At 37.2% G+C, this 20496-nt stretch overlaps 1 protein-coding gene, 1 long non-coding RNA gene and 1 pseudogene across 3 annotated transcripts; 2 read left to right on the top strand and 1 right to left on the bottom strand.

Moving 5' to 3' along the window:
• Positions 1 to 1087: 1087 nt before the first annotated feature.
• Positions 1088 to 18591, bottom strand: sea (mitochondrial citrate transporter scheggia). The gene is made up of 5 exons (XM_028170983.2): positions 18225 to 18591; positions 10703 to 10829; positions 3976 to 4199; positions 3140 to 3304; positions 1088 to 1803 (listed from the first exon to the last, which is right to left on the bottom strand). The coding sequence occupies exons 1-5, from the start codon at positions 18421 to 18423 to the stop codon at positions 1565 to 1567; spliced, it is 954 nt and encodes a 317-aa protein (XP_028026784.2). The 5' UTR covers positions 18424 to 18591; the 3' UTR covers positions 1088 to 1564.
• LOC149501360 (uncharacterized) lies at positions 8473 to 9437 on the top strand. The gene is made up of 2 exons (XR_016324360.1): positions 8473 to 9077; positions 9176 to 9437. It is a non-coding gene; the product is annotated as an uncharacterized LOC149501360 (long non-coding RNA).
• Positions 18592 to 18644: 53 nt separating the features above from the next.
• On the top strand, positions 18645 to 20474 carry LOC149501359 (uncharacterized; annotated as a pseudogene). Its single transcript, XR_016324370.1, has 2 exons — positions 18645 to 18927; positions 19257 to 20474. The product of XR_016324370.1 is annotated as an uncharacterized LOC149501359 (transcript).
• Positions 20475 to 20496: the final 22 nt, after the last annotated feature.

Below are 20496 nucleotides of genomic sequence, written 5' to 3'. Positions count from 1 at the left end.
GTAATTATGTAAAATAATTTATCGTAATGTTAAAAACGATATCACATTCGGGTTTCGGGATGTCAGACGTGCCCATTGTAACACAGAAATATTTAAAGACTAATTAGCTAAATGAGACGACAGCGCCGCTATTCATAGTACAGTTCTCCAAATGTACAATGACAAAGTAAATTGATATTAAATTTTCTTTGAGTCTCGCGAGAGTTTAAGGCTTAATTAAAAACACTTTTACGGTTTTAATTTCGAGTTTATTGTGTTCTTCGTGGAAGTTTTACAGTTTTCGTGGTCACGGATGTGAATGAAGTGACCACGTAAACTGTATTATGTATTCTAAGCGTCAGAAATGATGTAGTGACGGTAATACAAGCCAGATTAAAACGCGTAAAAGTGGTTTTGATTATGTAATTATAAATAATCATGTTTTGAAAAGGAACCACATTTTTTGTTCCACTAGTAGAATGGACGAGCTCAAGGTCGGTTTGGTCTGACGTGGGTACCGGCCCATGGACAACAATGACAAAGACGACACCGTGAGCAAGTCTCGATTTCATAGTGTAAATTCTGTCTCGCATTTTAAACCGGATTTCGTGACAGCTTCGCGATAAAAATGGGCGGGACGGTGGTACCTCTCTTGTATAGTCTCTTGATTCTGAGCTAAGTTAAAATTTTGAAAAAACTTCGTTCAAACAAGAAAGAAATACCCACAGACACACAAGAAAACAAGATTATGAGAACTTGAGAAAAAAATGATTCGAATGCACTGCAGCTTAATAGAACCAATCGTTTTCATTCGGATTACTAGTGTTGTCTCTGTCGCACGCGTCACATTTTAAATACGCAACACTGGGTGATGACAGAGACAGCGCTCTACGAGTCAAGTCGTTTCTTTCTTTACTTCAATGCACAATGACAAGTTGTTAGACGCGTCATCACATTAATCTTCCGTCTCTCTCCGACGCGTGCGTTAGACGAGGACACGCGATACCTTAAGTTATAGTTTACAAAATATACTATGCGTATTTTTCGGGGCACATGATATTTCTAATATATAGGTACTTTTTACAACTATTTTTTTTTTTTATTTCGCGAAATACACGGTCAATATCAACTTTAAGCTTGTCATTTAGAGAAACAATTCGAAATTAACACTAAACACACCATAATGGGGTCAAATGACCCATTTTGAACTTTTGCATTGTAAATGCACGTATCGTTTTATTGCTTTTGCAAATTTTACTACATGACTTTTTCTTACCAATTAATATACAGTTATTATACCGTCATCTACCCGCTGCGGTAGAAATAGGTACCAGTAATGCCCATAGACATCTACAACGTAAATGCCGCCACATAGCCTGAGATATAAGTTCTAAGGTCTCAGTATAGTTACAACGGCTGCCCCGCCCTTCAAACCAAAACGCATTACTGCTTCACGGCAGAAATAGGCGGGGTGGTGGTACCTAACCGCGCGGACTCACCGGTCCTACCACCAGTAAAATTGTCTGTATGATTAGTGTTAATTTCGGCAGTTTCCTCGTTACATTCGCGAGAGCCACCACCACGTCTACTTCCACACGTAGTTGAAGACGTCCATGATGCTGTCGTAGATGGTGAAGGTGATGGCCACGTCGAACACGACCCTGCTGAGGCGCGGCACGGTGCCCTTGTAGAACGCGAGCGGACCCTCGTGCTTCCAGGTCTTCACGAAGCAGTCAATGGTGTTCTTGTACTTGGCCGCCTCCAGGCCTTGCATGCGCGTTTTAACAACATCTATGGGCGTGTTACCGAACACCGAGGCAGCTCCTGTGGTTAATCGGAAAATAACACAAAGTTTCGTTAAGTGATGAAAATGTTTTATTTTTTTAAAGAGATTTTATGACCTGATAACTGAGACCTTTAAGTCATGTCTTATTTTAATTTATATTCATATTTTTATTAAAAATGATATTATGGAGTGAAATGAAATGAAGATGATTAATTTGAGACATTAATCAACTGGGATGAAATTAAATGAAATGAAATGAGATGATATGGGATGAAATATAATCTCAGTAAAATGTTGGTCATTTACTAAGATTTTTTCAGTGGACTTTTTGGAGGATCCCGAGAAGTTACGTCCAGCGGCTTTGTTTCATTTTCCCACATTTGTGCACTTTCACAGATATTAAACGGTTAATAAACCACCATTATTACACATTTAAACCCGAAGAAACACTAAATAGACAAAACAAAACAAATCACACAACTTCACTCCTCGCGTTCCCGCCAAAAAGTCTGATGAAAATGTGCACAGATTTTTTATTTCTACCCTCATATTGAATTTTCTTTAGGTCGACGTGAACAATAAAACTGGTGCACATTTTAATGATTATTGCATTTTAGGTGGTATTAATAGGAAACAGTGAATACATTTCAACGAGAATTGAAAGTAATATTTATTGATTTTTTTTTTCATACTAGATTCTCAGAACGAGTAGGTGAGCTCACGGGGCTCAAGCCTGATGATATTGCTAACACTAGCCCTAGCAAGAGCAGTGCTTCGCAAAATCTACCACCGGATCGGAAACGCGGCGAGAAACCCAGTGGGCTGTGTCTGTGGGTTAATTTACTCGTCGAGCCCTTCGTCGTAGGTGACGGGTTCGACGAGCACGATGACCGGTGCTTGAGGTACCTAAAAGTACCGTCAATGGATCGGGAGGATCCGAGATGACGCGTTTAGGGCGACGTCGATTGTTTACCATTCGGTCCGTAGGATCAGGTATGTAGTTACCAGATTTAATAAAAAAGGCTGGGCTGAGACCTCATGATAATTTGAATGAAACGGAACATATCGAATCGGTGAAAGACTATTTGGTATCTTTGTAATTAAAGGTCCGTTTCATTTGGTATTAGCCTCAATAATCCGATATTTTTTACTCCATTCAAATAGCTGAAGCAGTTTCTTTATAATGATATTTTTTCCAAATTTTAAACTTTAAATGGCTCTCCTGTAAAGTTACAAAAATGTCATTAAATCCTAAATAGCCTTTCACTGCTCGTTATATTGTCGCTTAATATAAAATAATAGCTTTTCACTCCTCGTTATATTCCAAGGGGTCTTAAGAGGAATGACACTACACGAACACAACAGTCCACTTACCAGCTATACCACCGAACAGTCCAACAATGTACTTAGGGACGTGCTTATCTCTGTCTCCGCCCTTGTACCAGTCCCTCAGAGACTCCATAACGAAGAACCTGATGGCTTGGTTGCTGCCCTGCTTCATGATGGTTGCCGAGACACCCTTGTATACACCTCCGACACCTGGAGTTTTAGTGGAATCGTTTGGGCATTAAAATGTTATATTAAAATATGTATTTTTGTATACGAAAGACTCGTTACTTTAGAGAGTAGTTGTTTCGATTTTACCACCCTATTCTCTTTTAAATTATCAGTTAAGAAATGACCAGTACGTCTCTTATAGGCTGCAAGTTCTAAGTCATCTTTTAAAACACGCGACATGGTTCTAGGTGCTATCTTCATCTCCCGAGATAAAATCTTTTGCTTTCGGACCGGATTTCGTCGAATTCTTTCCCTTACTGCTTTGACCACCTTTTTCGTACGAACACTACGTGGACGGCCAGATCTTTTTCTGTCACAAACAGAGGAGGTCTCATTGCACCTATTAATAGCCCGGTACACAAACATTTTACTAATACCAAGCGTATGGAGAGTTTTAAAAATTGCATTTGGCTCCATACCTACTTTGTGTAATGCAATCACAGCGATTCGGTTCTCTTTATCACCCCACTCCATTTAAATATCGCAAAATATTGTACAATGTATTGGCGCCAAAATGAGAAAACTCAATGAGCAATCATATAAAAATTACAGATTCCAAATTCAAATGTAATATTTTGTTTATTTTTAATTGTAACAGTATTTATGGCCAGACTAAGTATATATCAGTAACTTCAAAACTAAATTAAGCTCACCTTCCTCCCTAACAATAGTCCTGACGCCGTGGAAGAAGCCTTTGAACCTGGGCTTCTCTAGGCGCATGTCGTTGATGAACTTGACCTTCACAGTCTCCATGGGCGTGACGGCGAAGATCGCCTCGGCCACTCCGGCAGCCAGCCCGCAGGCCAGCTTACCGGTGGTCGTCAGGGTGCCGTTGTCGGTGACCATGTACAGTTTGGCTTGTTCGAACACACCGAATCTGGAAAGGGATATTTTTAATAAGAACCCGTCTTTTTTTTCAAACTTCATTTGTAAAATAATGTTTAAAATACTTTAATCGATAAGCCGTATCTAGCATTGAAATATGCAAATAATGCTAATCGACCATTCCCGATCCTGCGGACAGAATGGAAAGCAGTCGACGTCGCCCAAAACACGTCATCTCGGATCCGCCCGATCCACTAACGGTGCTTTTAGGTAATTCAAGCACCGGTCACCGTTCTCGTCGAACCCGTCGCTTGCGACGAAGGGCTCGACGAGTAAATTAACTCCCAGACACAGCCCACTGAGTTTCTCGCCGGATCTTCTCAGTGGGTCGCGTTTCCGATCCGGTGGTAGATTCTGCGAAGCACGACTCTTGCTAGGGTTCGTGTTAGCAACATCGTCAGGTTTGAGCCCCGTGAGCTCACCTACTAAAGTTAGGGTTACGCTGATATAGCCTCTCAAGGCTCTCAGCTTAGGTAGGAAAAAAAAAAAAAAAAGCTAATCGGCCAGTTTTGATTGTTTTGCCAGTTGTGATTGTTGTGACAGTTGTGATTGTTGTGATTGTTGGGACAGTTGGGATGTACGATTTCTTAAGCGAACATTCATGATTATTATAGAACGATTTTCTAAATGTCCCATCGCGTCCTGGCTGCAAATTTTCGCCTTCAATATATTTCGAATTCCACGCAATGCCCCTCTCTAAGCATATTTAAAACTACTTTTGCAGTTTAATCTCGTGTTTTATATTGTCTGTAAAGTCGGTTTACGGACGATAGTTATACGTCATAACGTCAGTAGCAGAACTATTAGAACTGCTAGCTCTGACGTCATGCGAAAATAGAAATAAACGTGTCATAAACTAACGCTTGGGCTGGTCGTGCCTTTCTATCGCTTGTTTCGCGCACCCGCTTGCTTTTTTTTTCATTGCATAGATGAGTGGACGAGCTCACAGCCCATCAGTGGTTACCGGAGCCCACCCACCTTGAGATAAGTTCTAAGGTTTCAGTATAGTTATAACGGCTGCCCCACTCTTCAAACCGAAACGCATTACTGCTTCACGGCAGAAATTACGAATTGAATCCTTGAAATTAATACTCCAGCGGGTCGAGACACAACTCGAAAAGCAAGTTTTTTTAGCGAACAACGTGGAACGCACTTTATTTTCAAAAAACATGCAGCCTAGGCAACACCGACAAAATAATACTAGGAGAAGTTAACAGGTGAATTAAAGTCTGTCCCAAATTATAACATATATTTAATACGGCCTAAATGACCGGCAGCCCACTGGGTTTCTTGCCTAATCTTCTCAGTGGGTCACGATTCCGATCCGGCGGTAGATTCTGCGAAGCACTGCTCTTGCTAGCGCTAGTGTAAGCAAATTCTCTCGGGTTGGGCCTGTGAGCTCACCTACACGTTAGGGTGTAGCCGGAATAGCCTCTTAGGCTACCAGCGAATAGGTAGGGGAAAAAAGACCGGTCAAAAACCCACAAGTCAGTTTACTGCAAGGGTACGTCTATGAGTAACCAATGTAACCATGGCTTACTGGTGGTAGGACCTCTTGTGAGTCCGCACGGGTAGGTACCACTACCCTGCCTATTTCTGCCGTGAAACAGTAACGCGTTTCGGTTTGAAGAGTGGGGCAGCCGTTGTACTGTAAAAAATGAGACCTAAGAACTCATATCTCAAAGTAGCTGGCGGCATTTCGTTGTAGATGTCTATGGGCTCCAGTAACCATTTAACACCAGGTGGACTGTGAGCTCGTCCACCCAACTAAGCAATAAAAAAAAAAATTCGAACGCTGAATGAAAAATCTTTTTTTTTTAAATAAACACCTAGGTATATCTCCGCATTTTTTTTCGTATACGTAGGTAATACTTTCAAAACGTCATTGTGTGATTTATGTAAGTACACATGCGATCTAAATGCACAGCAACAACCTGACACTGTGAACTCATCGTTATCATTTAGAGCTCCACTTAGCGGCGACACGAGAAGCGACATGATTACGTGAATAATAATACTTAGTGCATTCGTGTTGTTTGAACATATTGAACATATCGTTTGACACTTATAATTGAGTTTTTTTTTTCTAATTTTTTCATTATTTGTTTTTGTTTAGACGAGTGGACGAGCTCACGGTTCACCTGGTGATAAGTGGTTATTGGAGCCCATAGACATTTACAACGAAATGCCGTCACCTACAGAAACAGGCAGGGCGGTGGTATCTAACCGTGCGGACTCACAGCACGTCCTACCATCAGTAAAGTGTGTTGTTTAAAATTTTCACTTATGAGTTCGACTTAATCTAAAAATCAAGCATCGTGTACCATACCGAGAATTTCGACTTAAGCTTTATAATTTTCAAAATATTTTACGAAAGAAAAAAATATGGGTAAATGTTAACCGAATATCCATAAATTTGTACAGAGCAGCGTTCTTTGCGTAACAGAGTGATTGATCTCTTCACGCACTAAGCGATAGTTATAGCACAACAAATAATATCGGCCAATCGAAATAAAACATTTACATTATTACATCAGCGGTCCCGTTTCATATACGTGATCGACAATCACCGAGATAAGATAACTACGAGCTGGTGCGATGACATTGACACAACTCCGAACCGACCTTCATTTTTGTATTTTATTTATTTTTATATTCAAGCTGTTTGCCGGTCTGGTTTTGTTTGAATAAATGTTTAAAGTGTGGGTTTGAGAGAGAGAGAGAGAGAGAGAGAGAGAGAGAGAGAGAGAGAGAGAAAGAGAGAGAAAGGAACAGTATTCTTTATTGTACACCAAAATAAATAAACAATGCTAAACGTTATATAAAGAAAAGTACAACTGGCGATCTTATGGCTAAGAAGGATCTCTTGCAGACAACCATCAGGAAATAAGAATAAATTGGAAACGAATTACACGCGGTGTACCTATAGATTGAAATACACATCTATATATACATACTGGGGCTTGGTGTTTTATAGGACAATACCATACGAAACGGCATTTCACTTCACGCCAAAGACTCTTAGGAACGTAGCTCCAGCCCGGACTTATAGGAGCCCCGATGCAAAATAGTTCGTCTAGTATGGAAAGTAGTGCAAAACGTAAAATGTAGAAAGGAAATATCGGTAAAACAATTAAGAACTTTTAATAAAAAGTAAAGCACAATTTGAGGAGCATTTTAAAGTTTACTTTAATATAACTGAAATTATTTCACGAGTTTACATAACATAAAAAATAAAATAAAAAATCTAAAAAACTTAACGCAAAAGTCTGACCTCTTCGTTCGACACTTGTCACTCACGTAAAATATGTAGTTCTTTTTTTTAATGCCGTATAGGCAGAAGAGCATACGGCCCACCTGATGGTGAGTGGTTACCGTCGCTCATGGACGTCAGCAATGCCAAGAGCAGAGCCAAGCCGCTGCCTACCGTTTACCACTTAGTTGTGTCGCCTTTGCTTTCAAAGCAAGCTCTCAAAATCTCACACAGAAAATTTCACACTAGACGAACTTTTTGGCATCGGGGCTCGTAATACACCTATCTTCAAATTGCAAAAGTAAAGAATGAAATAAATTAATTTATTATTCAAATTAGCTTTTGCCCGCGAAGTCGTCCGCGTGGAATTCACAAATAATGCTTTATTTTACTAAAACAAATTTGGTTAGCATAAAAACCGTTATAGAGAGCCAACCTTAACATATAGACATATGCTGTTCCGGACTTTTTTTAGATCTTTTACAATTGTGTCATACATTATTTTAGCGAAACTTTAACCGTTTCTGCAGTGCACGCAGCGGAAGCTCTCAAAAGGGAAAAAATAACTCGATTTTGAAACATTATTTACTGGTGCTCTTATCTTAGCGTGATGTTATATAGCCTATCCTTCCTATGGCTATCTAACACTGAAAGAATTTTTAAATCGGACCAATAGTTCCTGAGATTAGCGCGTTCCAACAAACAAACTCTTCAGCTTTATAATATTACTAGCGACCCGCCCTCGCTTCGCTTCGGAAACTGTAATTTATTATTGATTTCTCCACTATTTAATGGATGTTATTATACATACTAGAGGTCCCGCAGTAGTCGAAATTCGACTATAATCAATTGGAATTGTAAGTTTGTACACTATTATGATTGTATTTTATACTTCTATAATCACAAAATCGCCAAGGCTACTCTATAAAAAAATATTAATAAAGACAAACAATATTTAATCTATTCTCAATTTGACCAGACGTCAAGAACAAAAGTTTGATAATAAGTATGCGTGTGTGCGTCAAATACATGGTATGTAGTGTGTGTAATGTTTTCTTTATTGATTTAATGTATCTTTTATGCATTATTTTAAAAAAATATTAGCATTGTGCACTTCTTCACTATATTCTCTATAAATGTGGAAAATTTCATACTCCTCCGTCCGCGCAATTTTCGTAAAAAGGGATACAAAGTTTTTGCTTCACGTATTAATATATAGATAAACCTTTTTTTTTTTTTTTATTGCTTAGCTGTGTGGACGAGCTCACAGCCCACCTGATGTTAAGTGGTTACTGGAGCCCATAGACATCTACAACGTAAATGCGCCACACACCTTGAGATATAGTTCTAAGTAAGTATGTAAGTATAGTCACAACGGCTGCCCCACCCACGGAATAGATAAATAAGGTTGGAATGGTAATGTAGGCGGGGCAAGCGTGCCACAGTTATGATCGAACAAACATAACTCGACCGATTCTTTCATTCTCCGCGTTTAGTGCGCTTCGGAATACTTGGGCGAACAGATCTCCGCTTTATAGTGCCGTGTTGTGCAATTATAACTTGTAAAACAAAAAATCAGACCTCAAGTATAGAGCGAGGAGGTATATCTTTCGATCGGTAAGTCGAAATTACCATTTAATTACAATATTATTTGTCTAAAACATGAAAATATACTGAGCATTATGAAATTCCAAACATTAACAATATTATTGCAGCAAGTTATAAATAGCATACATTGCGCGATGTGTACTCGCCCAATGAACGCAATGACCAAGTCAGCTTCCAATGTACTACATGCATTGCGTTCTCTACACTTCAATCTTTGAAATTTCGGCCTTTGCCCTGATTGGCCGTGGTGCACGGCGCTAGTTTGTCGATAGTGAGGTGACCATGTGGTGAAATAAAATCATCGACAGAATTCTCGACTATATTTACATTTGACATGGATAATTTTTGCATTATTTTATATTTAATTAATGATACCTAGTATATTCTTAGTGAGACGTATTTTGAGTAAAATAAATATGTATTATTATTATTAAATTATTATCATTGAATTAAAGTGAAGGTATAATATAAAGGGACATGTAGACCTCTCATTTACGGGTATTTACTATATTGTCTAAGACGTATTAAAATCTAAGTAAAATGCCATTTGACTTATGCAGTAAATAAAAAATTTTAGGTTTCCTAAAGAACCTAACGCCAGGGAACAATGGATTGACGTGACAGGTAGAGGAAACTGGAGACAAAGACGAGTACTATTTGCTCTAAACATTTTACTGAAAATGATTTTACCATAAAAAAAATCAGAATACACTTAGTTCTGAAAAATTCATTCGCAATTAATAGCAAGCGCCAACTGCTTAACAAATACGTTTTATTCCAGCGACAGTGACTATTTGTAATTAATAAAAGTAAAATAGTTTTTTTTTTCAATATTTATTTCATGTTTCATTTTCTCCATTCATTCATCAGATAATTTATCGATAAAGAATATCGATTTTATCAAGCACTAGCGTGTATGAACATTTTTATTGCCTTTTTGCGTGTGTGAGTGTGTATGCCTACGGGTGTTTTGTGCTAGTTTGCGAACGAATATCTGTCCTGAGATTTATGTGTGGTGGTTTTTGTTGTGTGCGAAATACTTGTAATCACAGTGTGTGTATGTGTAGAAATTAAAATAGTGGGGATGAAGCGGCGACACTGGTTCTAATACAAAATTAGAGCAAAGGCCTTTCCAACCTTATTTATCTATTCCGTGGCCCCACCCTTCAAACCGAAACGCATTACTGCTTCACGGCAGAAATAGGCGGGGCGGTGGTACCTACCCGTGCGGACTCCCAAGAGGTCCTACCACCAGTAATTACGCAAATTATAATTTTGCGGGTTTCATTTTTATTAGACGATGTTATTCCTTCACCGTGAAAGTCAATCGTGAACATTTGTTGAGTACGTATTTCATTAGAAAAATTGGTACCCGCCTGCGGGATTCGAACACCGGTGCATCGCTTCAACACGAATGCACCGGACGTCTTATCCGTTAGGCCACGACGACCACGACGACGACCTTCCTCTTCAATCACTCTATCTATTAAAAAAAACCGCATCAAAATCCGTTGCGTAGTTTTAAAAATTTAAGCATATATAGGGATATAGGGACAGAGAAAGCGACTTTGTTTTATACTATATGATGATAAGTAAAATAAGTAAATAAGTAATAAGTATAGATAGTTACGTGCCTGACGGCAGATTTTGGTATCGATCCGTATAGCAACACGCTGAGACCTCTATAAAGCCCGAAGAAACCATGTCCTTTCACTGTCTTCTTGACGCAGTCCGATATACCAGTATACTTTCTGGTACCACCTGAAAAAATTCAAGTTACAATGAAAGTTTTAGGGCCAATTAATGTCGGGCTCTTCAATCTAAAGGGACTTCTTGCCCCCAGTTAATATTTGCCTTCGCATAGATTACTGTATATAGTTAATGTTTGCGAAAAACCTGATGGTTGCCTGGAAGAGATCGCTCTTAGCGATAAGACCGCTAATTGTACTTTTTTTTGTATTTAATGTTTCGCATTGTCTTTTGTTTTGGTGTACAATAATGAATACTCCTACTCCTCTCTCTCACTCTCTTCTCTTTTTCTAAAATTTGCATACAGAACTATCATGATGTTTGTTTTTAAACAATTCCCAGCGTTTGTCAAAAATTAATCCAAGGGGTCGGTTTATATACCGTGAGTGAGAAACTTCAGAGTTGATCCTTACCAATGACAACGCGACCCACTGAGAAGATCCGGCGAGAAACTCAGTGGGCTGTGTCTGAGGGTTAATTTACTCGTCGAGCCCTTCATCGCAAGCGACGGGTTCGACGAGAGCGGTGACTGGTGCTTGAGGTACCTAAAAGCACCGTTAGTGGATCAGGAGGATCCGAAATGACGTGTTTGGGGCGACGTCGACTGCTTTCCATTCTGTCCGCAGGATCGGGAATGTAGTTACCGGCGGTCACGATGAGAGGTTTCTCGTGTCGTGCCACTTTATCGAAGTGGTCTCAATAACGGAGAGGCAATAACTACAAAGAAAATGTTACTTTTATATATATACATATATTTTATTGCCCTTTTAGGCAGACGAGCATACGGCCCATCTGATGGTGAGTGGTTACGGTCGCCCATGGACTTCAGCAATGCCAGGGCAATAGGCAGAGCCAAGCCGCTGCCTACCGTTTAATACTCTCCACAAGCCTTGTTTTAAGAAGGACATGTCATAGCGCTCGGGAAACACCGTGAAGGGGAGCTCATTTCAAAGCCGGATGGTACTTGGCAAAAAATATCACGGGAAGCGCACTGTGGATGATCGCAGTGGCTCCAGGTTGTATGGATGAACTCTACTCCGGTGGCGGGCCGTTGCGATGATAAAAACGATATGATGGTATCATCACAAACAATTCCTCAAGAGCACTCCCCATGGAACATACGGTACAAAATACAGAGGGAGCCGAAGTCCCTCCACAGACCCAGAGGTTCCAAACGATCCGTGAGAATGGGTTTATCGATTAGGTATAGATAGTCCATTTAAAATATCTGTTAAATGGTGTAATGAAACCTAAGCTCTTGGCCTCTGTGCAATGTACTTGACACAGTATCAGTATTTTCCTTATAAGAAAATCAAACAGAATTTAAACTCATAAAACATACTTTTATTTGTTATCGATAGGATATAATGCAGGTTCACACCGATAGGGATCGCCATTTTGGTACCGGTCTTAAAGGGTAGGTTATACAGTACTAATGAGAGCTCTGGAGATGTGTATCATTCGAGGTAGTGCGCAGTATATTTATTTATTAGGCACATAATACACATTACAAGCTAAAAAGATAAATAATAAATAACAACAAGTAAAACAAATATCTGATTTGTAACATAAGCCATGTGCGCACGATGAAACAAGACAAAACGATAACGAGAATCGATCTAACATATAATATAAGAAAATAATTTTATAATATATATTTATACTAATATATAAATCTACAGTGGTTTTTACGGATGTTCCGTTATAACTACTGAACCATACATCCGATTGACTTGAAACTTGGTATCCATGTAGAAAATACATGTACTTAATGGATAGGCTAATATTTATATGAGTGTTGGACTCCCTACACCAGTTGCGGTGGGGTTAATGATGAGAATCTTTGTGGGGGTGTGAAATAATAATGCTATTTTAAATGCCCCGCGAAGCGGGCGAGTACGGTTAGTATTATATAATATGCTTTTACGGGTAGTAGGACCTCTTGTGAGTCCGCGGGTGGGTACCACCACCCTGCCTATTTCTGCCGTGAAGCAGTTATGCGTTTCGGTTTGAAGGGTGGGGCAGCCGTTGTAACTATGCTTGAGACCTTAGAACTTATATCTCAAGGTGGGTGGCGCATTTGCGTTGTGGATGTCTATGGGCTCCGGTAACCACTTAACACCAGGTGGGCTGTGAGCTCATCCACCCATCTAAGAAATAAATAAAAAAATATATATGCGTCTATAATCAATATATGCGTAGAGATGCGTGCGCTAAGGCCTTATCGAACGAATTTCTTTTAAAAATTTCGCCCACCCCCTAGACTCCCGAATACACTCGTATGTATTTTAAAAGTATCACATATCTTGTACATATGCAAATTCTAAAGTAAGTCGGACGCACCTTGATGTTAGTGAAAATTCCGTAATGTATATTGTTACAGGGCAAGCTAATGGAAGCTTATTAAATATACAATGAACAACAAAAAACCATAGTAATTGTTCATCTTAATACTATTCATATTCTTATGATTATTGAAATCAGATGCTAGCCAAATCAGCCAGCGTGCAGAGCATCAAAATTAGAATACAGTTATTTAAATAGATTCTATATTGCACACGCACAGAAATATTTCCATCAATTGAGAATAACAACCTTGGACATCCGATGATAGAACACGAAGATTGCCGATGGAGAATCCAATGCATGGTTATTTATTTTCAACGCGTTTCTATTGACTTATTGTACGAAGCCCAGTGAATCTGCTGGGTCTAGATTAAATAATTATTAAGCCTAATAAAGGAAATTTATTCATTACAAAATGAACATCTTAAAAATACGGTGCAAACATAGATGTAAGATTCAAACTAAAGTACATAATCGTTGTTTATTTTTTATATTTTTCTATTTATTTCTAACACGTCACGTTATAACATATATAATATAACAAATCGTTTCCTTAACATTATTTAAACGCAACCTTGAAAGCATATATTTAAATGAAACGCAAGAAGTGGACAAACAAATCATTTGACCTCATACAAATCAATGTGTCGTGATTGAAAGTAGATTGGTTAATGCCAAAGAACGGGACATATGTACGTGCTTATTTATGATCGAAGAATTACTGCTGGCCCGGAGACCTTTCCAGTTTCACCAGGACACGTGGGCGAGTATAGGCTCAGCCAGGAGGAGTGGGATTTGCTAACAGGTGCCCGAGCGCCTCCGAAGGAGACCTAACAACTCAAGAGCAGCTGCTTCACGAATGAATCTACTACCGGATCGAAATCGCGACCCGCTGAGAAGATCCGGCGAGAAACTCAGCGGGCTGATGCATGGGTTTGGTTGCACGTCGAACTCTTTGTCGAGTTAGAGCTGAAGGCGTCTAATGCAAAGCTTATTGGATCTGATGGATCCTAAGGACGTGGTATACGTGCTCTATGGGGTTAAATAAATATATAATTGAATAAATATTTACTGACAATCACGCCACGTTAACTGGTCCCGTGCTAAGTTCGTAAAGAGCTTGTGTTACAGGTACCAGATAACGGAAATAAATGTAAGATTTTTATTATACACATACATATATTTAATGTACATCCATAACCCTGGAAAAGACATTTATATTTATCACACAAATATCCTCCCTTGGCGGGATTCGAACCCGCGACCCCCTTGTATAGTGACCATGTCACTACACCAGACGGCCGTTGTCCGTTTAGTAAATATTTCGTCCTTGGAACTGTGAAAGAATGTGTGATTTTCCCTTCGTTCTTCATCTGAACTGTAAAATATCCAATCTACTAATATCAAAAGATATTTCAGTCATCTATTGCTAGATATAGGCCTATTCCAATTTACGCCACTGAACTCGGTCATCGACTCTCCTCATACATTTCTTGTGGTTCACCCTTCGCAAATCATCACTGCATCTAGCGCCCTACATTACGGTGCGGTAATGCTGTCGGTGTTCCGGTGCTCCGGCGGTCGTCGGTTTTTAGTCCTCTGCCATTTCGACTAGCCGAATCTCAGAGCTATGTCAATGATTCTTATTTATCAGTATGGAGGGAATGTTTAGTATGTTTACTTACTGCCTACCGTACGTATATTTACGGTAGGCAGCGGCTTGGCTCTGCTCCTGGCATTGCTGAAGTCCATGGGCGACGGTAACCACTCACCAGCAGGTGGGCCGTATGCTCGTCTGCCAGCAAGGTTAATAAAAAAAAACTTAAATAAGGTGACCAACTATACTCAATTACTGAGTTTTGTACTCTTTTTTTGCAAACCGTACTCTTTTCAAATCATGTAGTCCGAAAGTACTCATTTGTATAATTTCATCTTTCGAAATCTTTCGGCATTTTAGATTTAGAATATAATCCCACATGAAAATTTAAAAGATTTAATAGAAATTTCCTTATGCAGTCCAGGCACTAATGGTGCTGCTGAACGGATGTTTTCACTAGGGAATGATTATTGGCGCAGTGAGAAGTCGCAACTTTAAAATTAAAACATTATCTGCCGTAAAAACATTATCCTGCCGTCTTAACAGTCAAATTTAATATGCAAAATGAAAGTTGTTCGGATGTGACTACATTATTAGACGAACATCCTCATTTAGCAAAAAAATAATCTACAACGAAGAAAAAAAGGTTTTTAAAGAAAATAAAGTGTTTATCGTTTTTTCTTCTTTTTTTTTCACCTAGGAAATACTTGCAAAGTGTACTCTTTTTGAACTATAAATAGACTTAAGCCGTCCTTCAAGTTTTCAGCTCCCTAGGAGATTTTTATGGGTTAGATGAGTGGACGAGCTCACAGCCCACCTGGTGTTAAGTAGTTACTGGAGCCCATAGATATCTGCGACGTAAATGCGCCACCCATCAAGTAATTTTACGAACGAACGACGAAGGGACGAACATTATTATAAGTTTCATTTTTTATTAAATTACTGATTCATACATTCTCTTTAATAAATCCCTCATGATTCACAGCACATATTTTTTATTTTATTATTAAAAGCTGTGGAATCTTTAGAAGTTATCTTGTCAAAATTATTATCATGTTCTTACGCACTGTAATCATTAAACAAACAATGTTGCTAAATATGTTTGTTCATGCTTCAAACAGAACACTACTAATACTATATAATAGAGAGCAAGGTATAATAGACATTTTCAACATCTTGAATAGGCACTATGATTGATCTATATAATGACTTTGATAAGTTCAGTGTGAGGAACTTTTGCTTTTGATTCTGTCTTTTTTGAAACGCAAAGTAGCCTTGAATATCTTGAAGCTTGATATGATAGCTTGAAGGAAGCAGCAAGCATTATACAATAAAATTGGGACTTTGTTCTAGGGTTGCAAAGTGGTAAGCAACATTTTCATTATAGTCTCCATAATCTGATCATATAAAATGGCATTTGCTTTGGCATTGTGCATTAGATTGTGTAATTAGGTTGGAGTTACAAAATCCTAAAATAAATAGTTTCTTTTTAACCGACTTCAAAAAAGGAGGAGGTTCTCAATTCGACTATTTTTTATATATTTGTAACTATTGACTGGGTGAATCGATTTTGATAGTTATTTTTTTATTAGAAAGCTGTCACTTCCCGAGTGGTCCCATTTCAATTTAGTCCAGTTCTGATAATGGTATACAAGTCTTAAAAACCATATAAGTCTTAAATTTGCATTAAGTAAGTGCGCGACAAATAGATGAATAACTCAATATCACACCAACTCATTTCAGTGACTATTGTTTTTAGTGTATATTAATTTGTTTTGGAATATCTTTTTTTCTATTTGAAATTGGTTTTTATTAAAGCATGTTTATTTACAATTATTGTTCTAGGCTGCTTGGCCTTCAAATTTAAAATTATGGAAATATCTTAAAACAGTTTTTATATTGAGATTTTTATGTCCCATAATACTCTTTCTATAGTTTAGAAATTAGTTATAAAAACTATAAAGTTACTTAATATGTCACATGAATGGGGAATTTTTTGTTCATTAATGATGATTTCAAAATTCAGTGAACCCAATGTTTGAACCATATACTAAATAAAATAGATTTTAAAAGGCATTTTAATTCATAATTTTATTTTACTGGAAACTACATACAGTATCAACTAAAAATAAAGTTTATTTGCTGTGAGCAAGTCATATTGTAGTTGAAAACCAATCAGGCCAATTAAAATCAAATCAACCTAAATAATGCAATCACTTATATCAGTATATTATTACTATGCAAATATTGCATATGACTTGCTTTACAAATACAAGATAATAACATTATCATTCACATTATGAATTATTTACTTAAGAATTTTAGTCTTTAATGTAATTTTTAAAGTGATAACATGTTTAATTGTAGAGCCTATGATAATTACCCTCTTGGGGGTAAAAAAGCTACTAACTACTCTGCTAGTGATAACATATTTTTTGCTTTGTAGGCAGATACATAGCCCATCCACCAGATAGATATCATATCACCATAGATATTTGTGATTGTATAGAGATTGTATATATATATATATATAGAGAGAGATTGTATGTAGATTGTATAGAGATTGTACAACATCATTCATTAAAACATCACCAAATTAAAATGGGGCACCTCTATAAAATCACCAAATACTGATGCTCGTTTTTGAAAGATGGTTGGATGGTGAGTTTTTTTTTATACATTTTAGATTGACAAAATATAATGATGATATAATAATAATTCATATAGTCAAAATCAATTAAATATGCATTATTGGGGATAGCTTAAAAACTGCTGATCAGATCTTGAGAAAATTTAAATGTGACCACATAATATAGACCAGCTTTTAAATAAGACAATCGGTTCACTCGGAATAAAGTTATGACATAACACTTATAAAACAATCAAATTGAGAACCTCTTCTTCTTTGAAGTTGGTTTAAAAAGAGAAAAAATAAGGAAAAACTTTTACTTTAAGCAATAGAACTTGTTAGTTAATTTGATACTGAATACTTTGCAACTTCAATCTAAGCAATTATTTTCTCATTTGAAGATATTCTTTTCAAAACATGATGTAAGTATTTAACTAACTAATAAATAATAATCGATTAAGTAGTTTAGTATACCTATATCGTAGGTAAGGCAGAAGAAATTCAATGCTAATTTAGAATAACCTTGAAGATATTAGAAAAAAAGAACAAAGTCCAACTCCAGTTGTTTACACAGTAAAATGTACTTGTAATGGAAACCTTCGGTTTTAAATTTTAAGGTTAAAAAAGACGTTGATTAGTTACAACTTGAATTCCTGGTCTTAAGAACCCTTTATTCATAATTATTCAACTACAGATTTACGCTACAGCAGGAAAATTACGTATGACGTATATACAAAATCATAAGACAAAAATAAAATTTGAATGAATTTATGAATTGAAAAACACCAATTAGTTAACAAACTTAGTTCGGATAATTGTGGCGTGCTTTATTTACCTTTTTCATCCAATTGCAGTTGTGTTTTTACATATTCAGTTGGGAATGTAATACAAATTTCAATGCCTCCTGTGATCCCGCCGGCTACAACTCCCTTTAAGCCTACTGAACCCGAACCACCAGCCGCAGCCGCTGCACCTGTCTCCGACATCCACGGTCTGGAGAATGGGTTTTTGAATGTTCCTTGCCGTGAAGACATGGTCTCTTTTTCGAGCACTTTTGAAATTTGCAACGACTGCGACGACACTCCCCTACGACATTTAATTTCAGACTAAAAATCACTAAAAATTTAGGTTATATTAGTTATATACAATCATACTCTATGCTAAAAATATGTGTATAGTCTATGAACTAAATTTGAGTGTCAAAATTTTTTTTTATGACTTGATAGCCTAGACCTTTAAGTCATTATCTTATTTTAATGGGGTTGGCAACTGTTAAAGTGGCGCTGTTGTGCATTGTTCCCATAACATTTAATATTTGTATTCGCATTTTTGATTAAAAATTATTTCAAACACAATGACGCATTGTTTTATGCCAATATGCTCAGAAATTGGAGTACATCAATTCCCGAAGGACAAGAAAATTGGAAGACTGTGGTTAAAGGTTATTTGACGCGAAAAAAGTACTCCCACAAAAAGTTCGAGGTTATGTCGGGAACACTTTGTGGAATCTGACTATGAAAACATTAGTAAATACACAGGTATGCTTCTTTCTGTTAAACATTTATAATGCATGACTAGGCGTAGCACACATCTTTGTTCTCTTATAAAAAAAATCCCAAAAAAATTAGTTAGCCACACTATTAGTTGCTAACATATTTTGCAAGTACATTTGTGCTGTAAGGAACCTTTTAACAAACATAAAATCAGACTGGAGGAAACACATTCCTCATGAGCTGTTGTTCATTATCAGCTGTTACTGTTGAAAGCTCTATCTAAAACGCTGCATCCATTGTAATACCAAATATTTTGAAACTATGGACAGGTTTCCTTGTGATAGTATATTTAAATGTTTTTCTTTGTGTTGTAGGTGTCAAACATCAACATAAATATCTGAAGAAAGGTGCTGTACCATATATATTGGAATATTTAACCAGTTTCTGAAGAAACAAAAAGTAGACAACAAAGGTTACAAACTCTTAACCTTAAAAAACAGCTTTTTAGCCTGCCCAACACTTCCCAATACTGTGAAGATATACATAGTACCCCTTGAAGAACACAGCAAAGTGCATTTTGATTCAAATGTCCCTCAAGAAATTTTAATAGAAAACAATAACTCTAATATAGATGAAACAATTACAAGGCATCATATTACTATTGGAACTCAAACACCCAATCTATTAAGATTGTTCTCTACAGAGCTATTACTTGCAGACGATGAGACAGTGCAATAATACACCGTGTTGGAAACAGAATCTAAGTTTTCATTAGTTTTAATCACACTTTTGCCTGTGGCAAATGATATAAGATATCGCTGGAGTAGAGTGGTCGGCATATCAATAGAAGATCAATTTTTAATGTTACTAATTAAGCTTAGAAGAAACACAACAGATTTTGAATTAAGTAAAATTTTTGATGTAAGTAAAATTGAAGTGTCTAATATTGTTGTAACATGGATAAATTTTGTCAGTGATATCTGGAGCCTAATTGACATTTGGCCTAGCCGCAGCTTAGTAAATTATTATATGCATAATTGTTTTAGAACACATTATCCCTCCACAAGGGTGATTATAGATGGGACTGAAATAGGCATACAGAAGCCTAGGCAACCTGATGCTCAAAAAGCCTCATTTAGTTCTTATAAACATAAATATACCTTGAAATTTTTGGTAGGAGCTTCATCAGGGGGATTATTAACATATGTTTCAAACGGCTATGCTGGTTCTGCAAGTGATCGACAGACAGTAGAACAAAGTAAGCTGCTGCAGATTTGTGATTCTGGAGATAGTATGATGGCAGACAGAGGTTTTAATGTACAGGATCTGTTTGCCCCTAAAGGAATGAGTATAAATATCCCATCTTTTTTAAAAGGTAAATCACAAATCCCAGATGTTCAGTTAAAGATAGATCAAAAATTAGCTAGTCAGAGGGTTCACATAGAACGATTAATAGGGCTAACAAAAACTTATTTAATATTAAAAAATGAACTAAATCATTTTTATGTACCTTTAGTATCTAAAATATTTTTCATATGTGTAATGTTATGTAATTTTAGAGAAGGAATTGTCAATAAAAACAATTAAAAATATTACTGATTTTTTATTTCGACA

Source organism: Bombyx mandarina, chromosome 16 (assembly GCF_030267445.1).
Source record: "Bombyx mandarina strain Sakado chromosome 16, ASM3026744v2".
NCBI classification, from domain to species: Eukaryota; Metazoa; Arthropoda; class Insecta; order Lepidoptera; family Bombycidae; genus Bombyx; species Bombyx mandarina.
The sequence above is the reverse complement of the archived record's forward strand: the minus strand, read 5'-3'. Positions and strand labels throughout refer to the sequence as shown.

Coding starts and splice junctions, on each gene's coding strand:
- sea (XM_028170983.2), bottom strand. CDS start 18,423: ATGTCTTCACGGCAAGGAACATTCAAAAACCCATTCTCCAGACCGTGG. Junction 4,200..10,702: donor ATACCAAAATCTGCCGTCAG/GCACGTAACTAT, acceptor ATCCCTTTCCAG/ATTCGGTGTGTTCGAACAAG. Junction 3,305..3,975: donor GACTATTGTTAGGGAGGAAG/GTGAGCTTAATT, acceptor CTAAAACTCCAG/GTGTCGGAGGTGTATACAAG.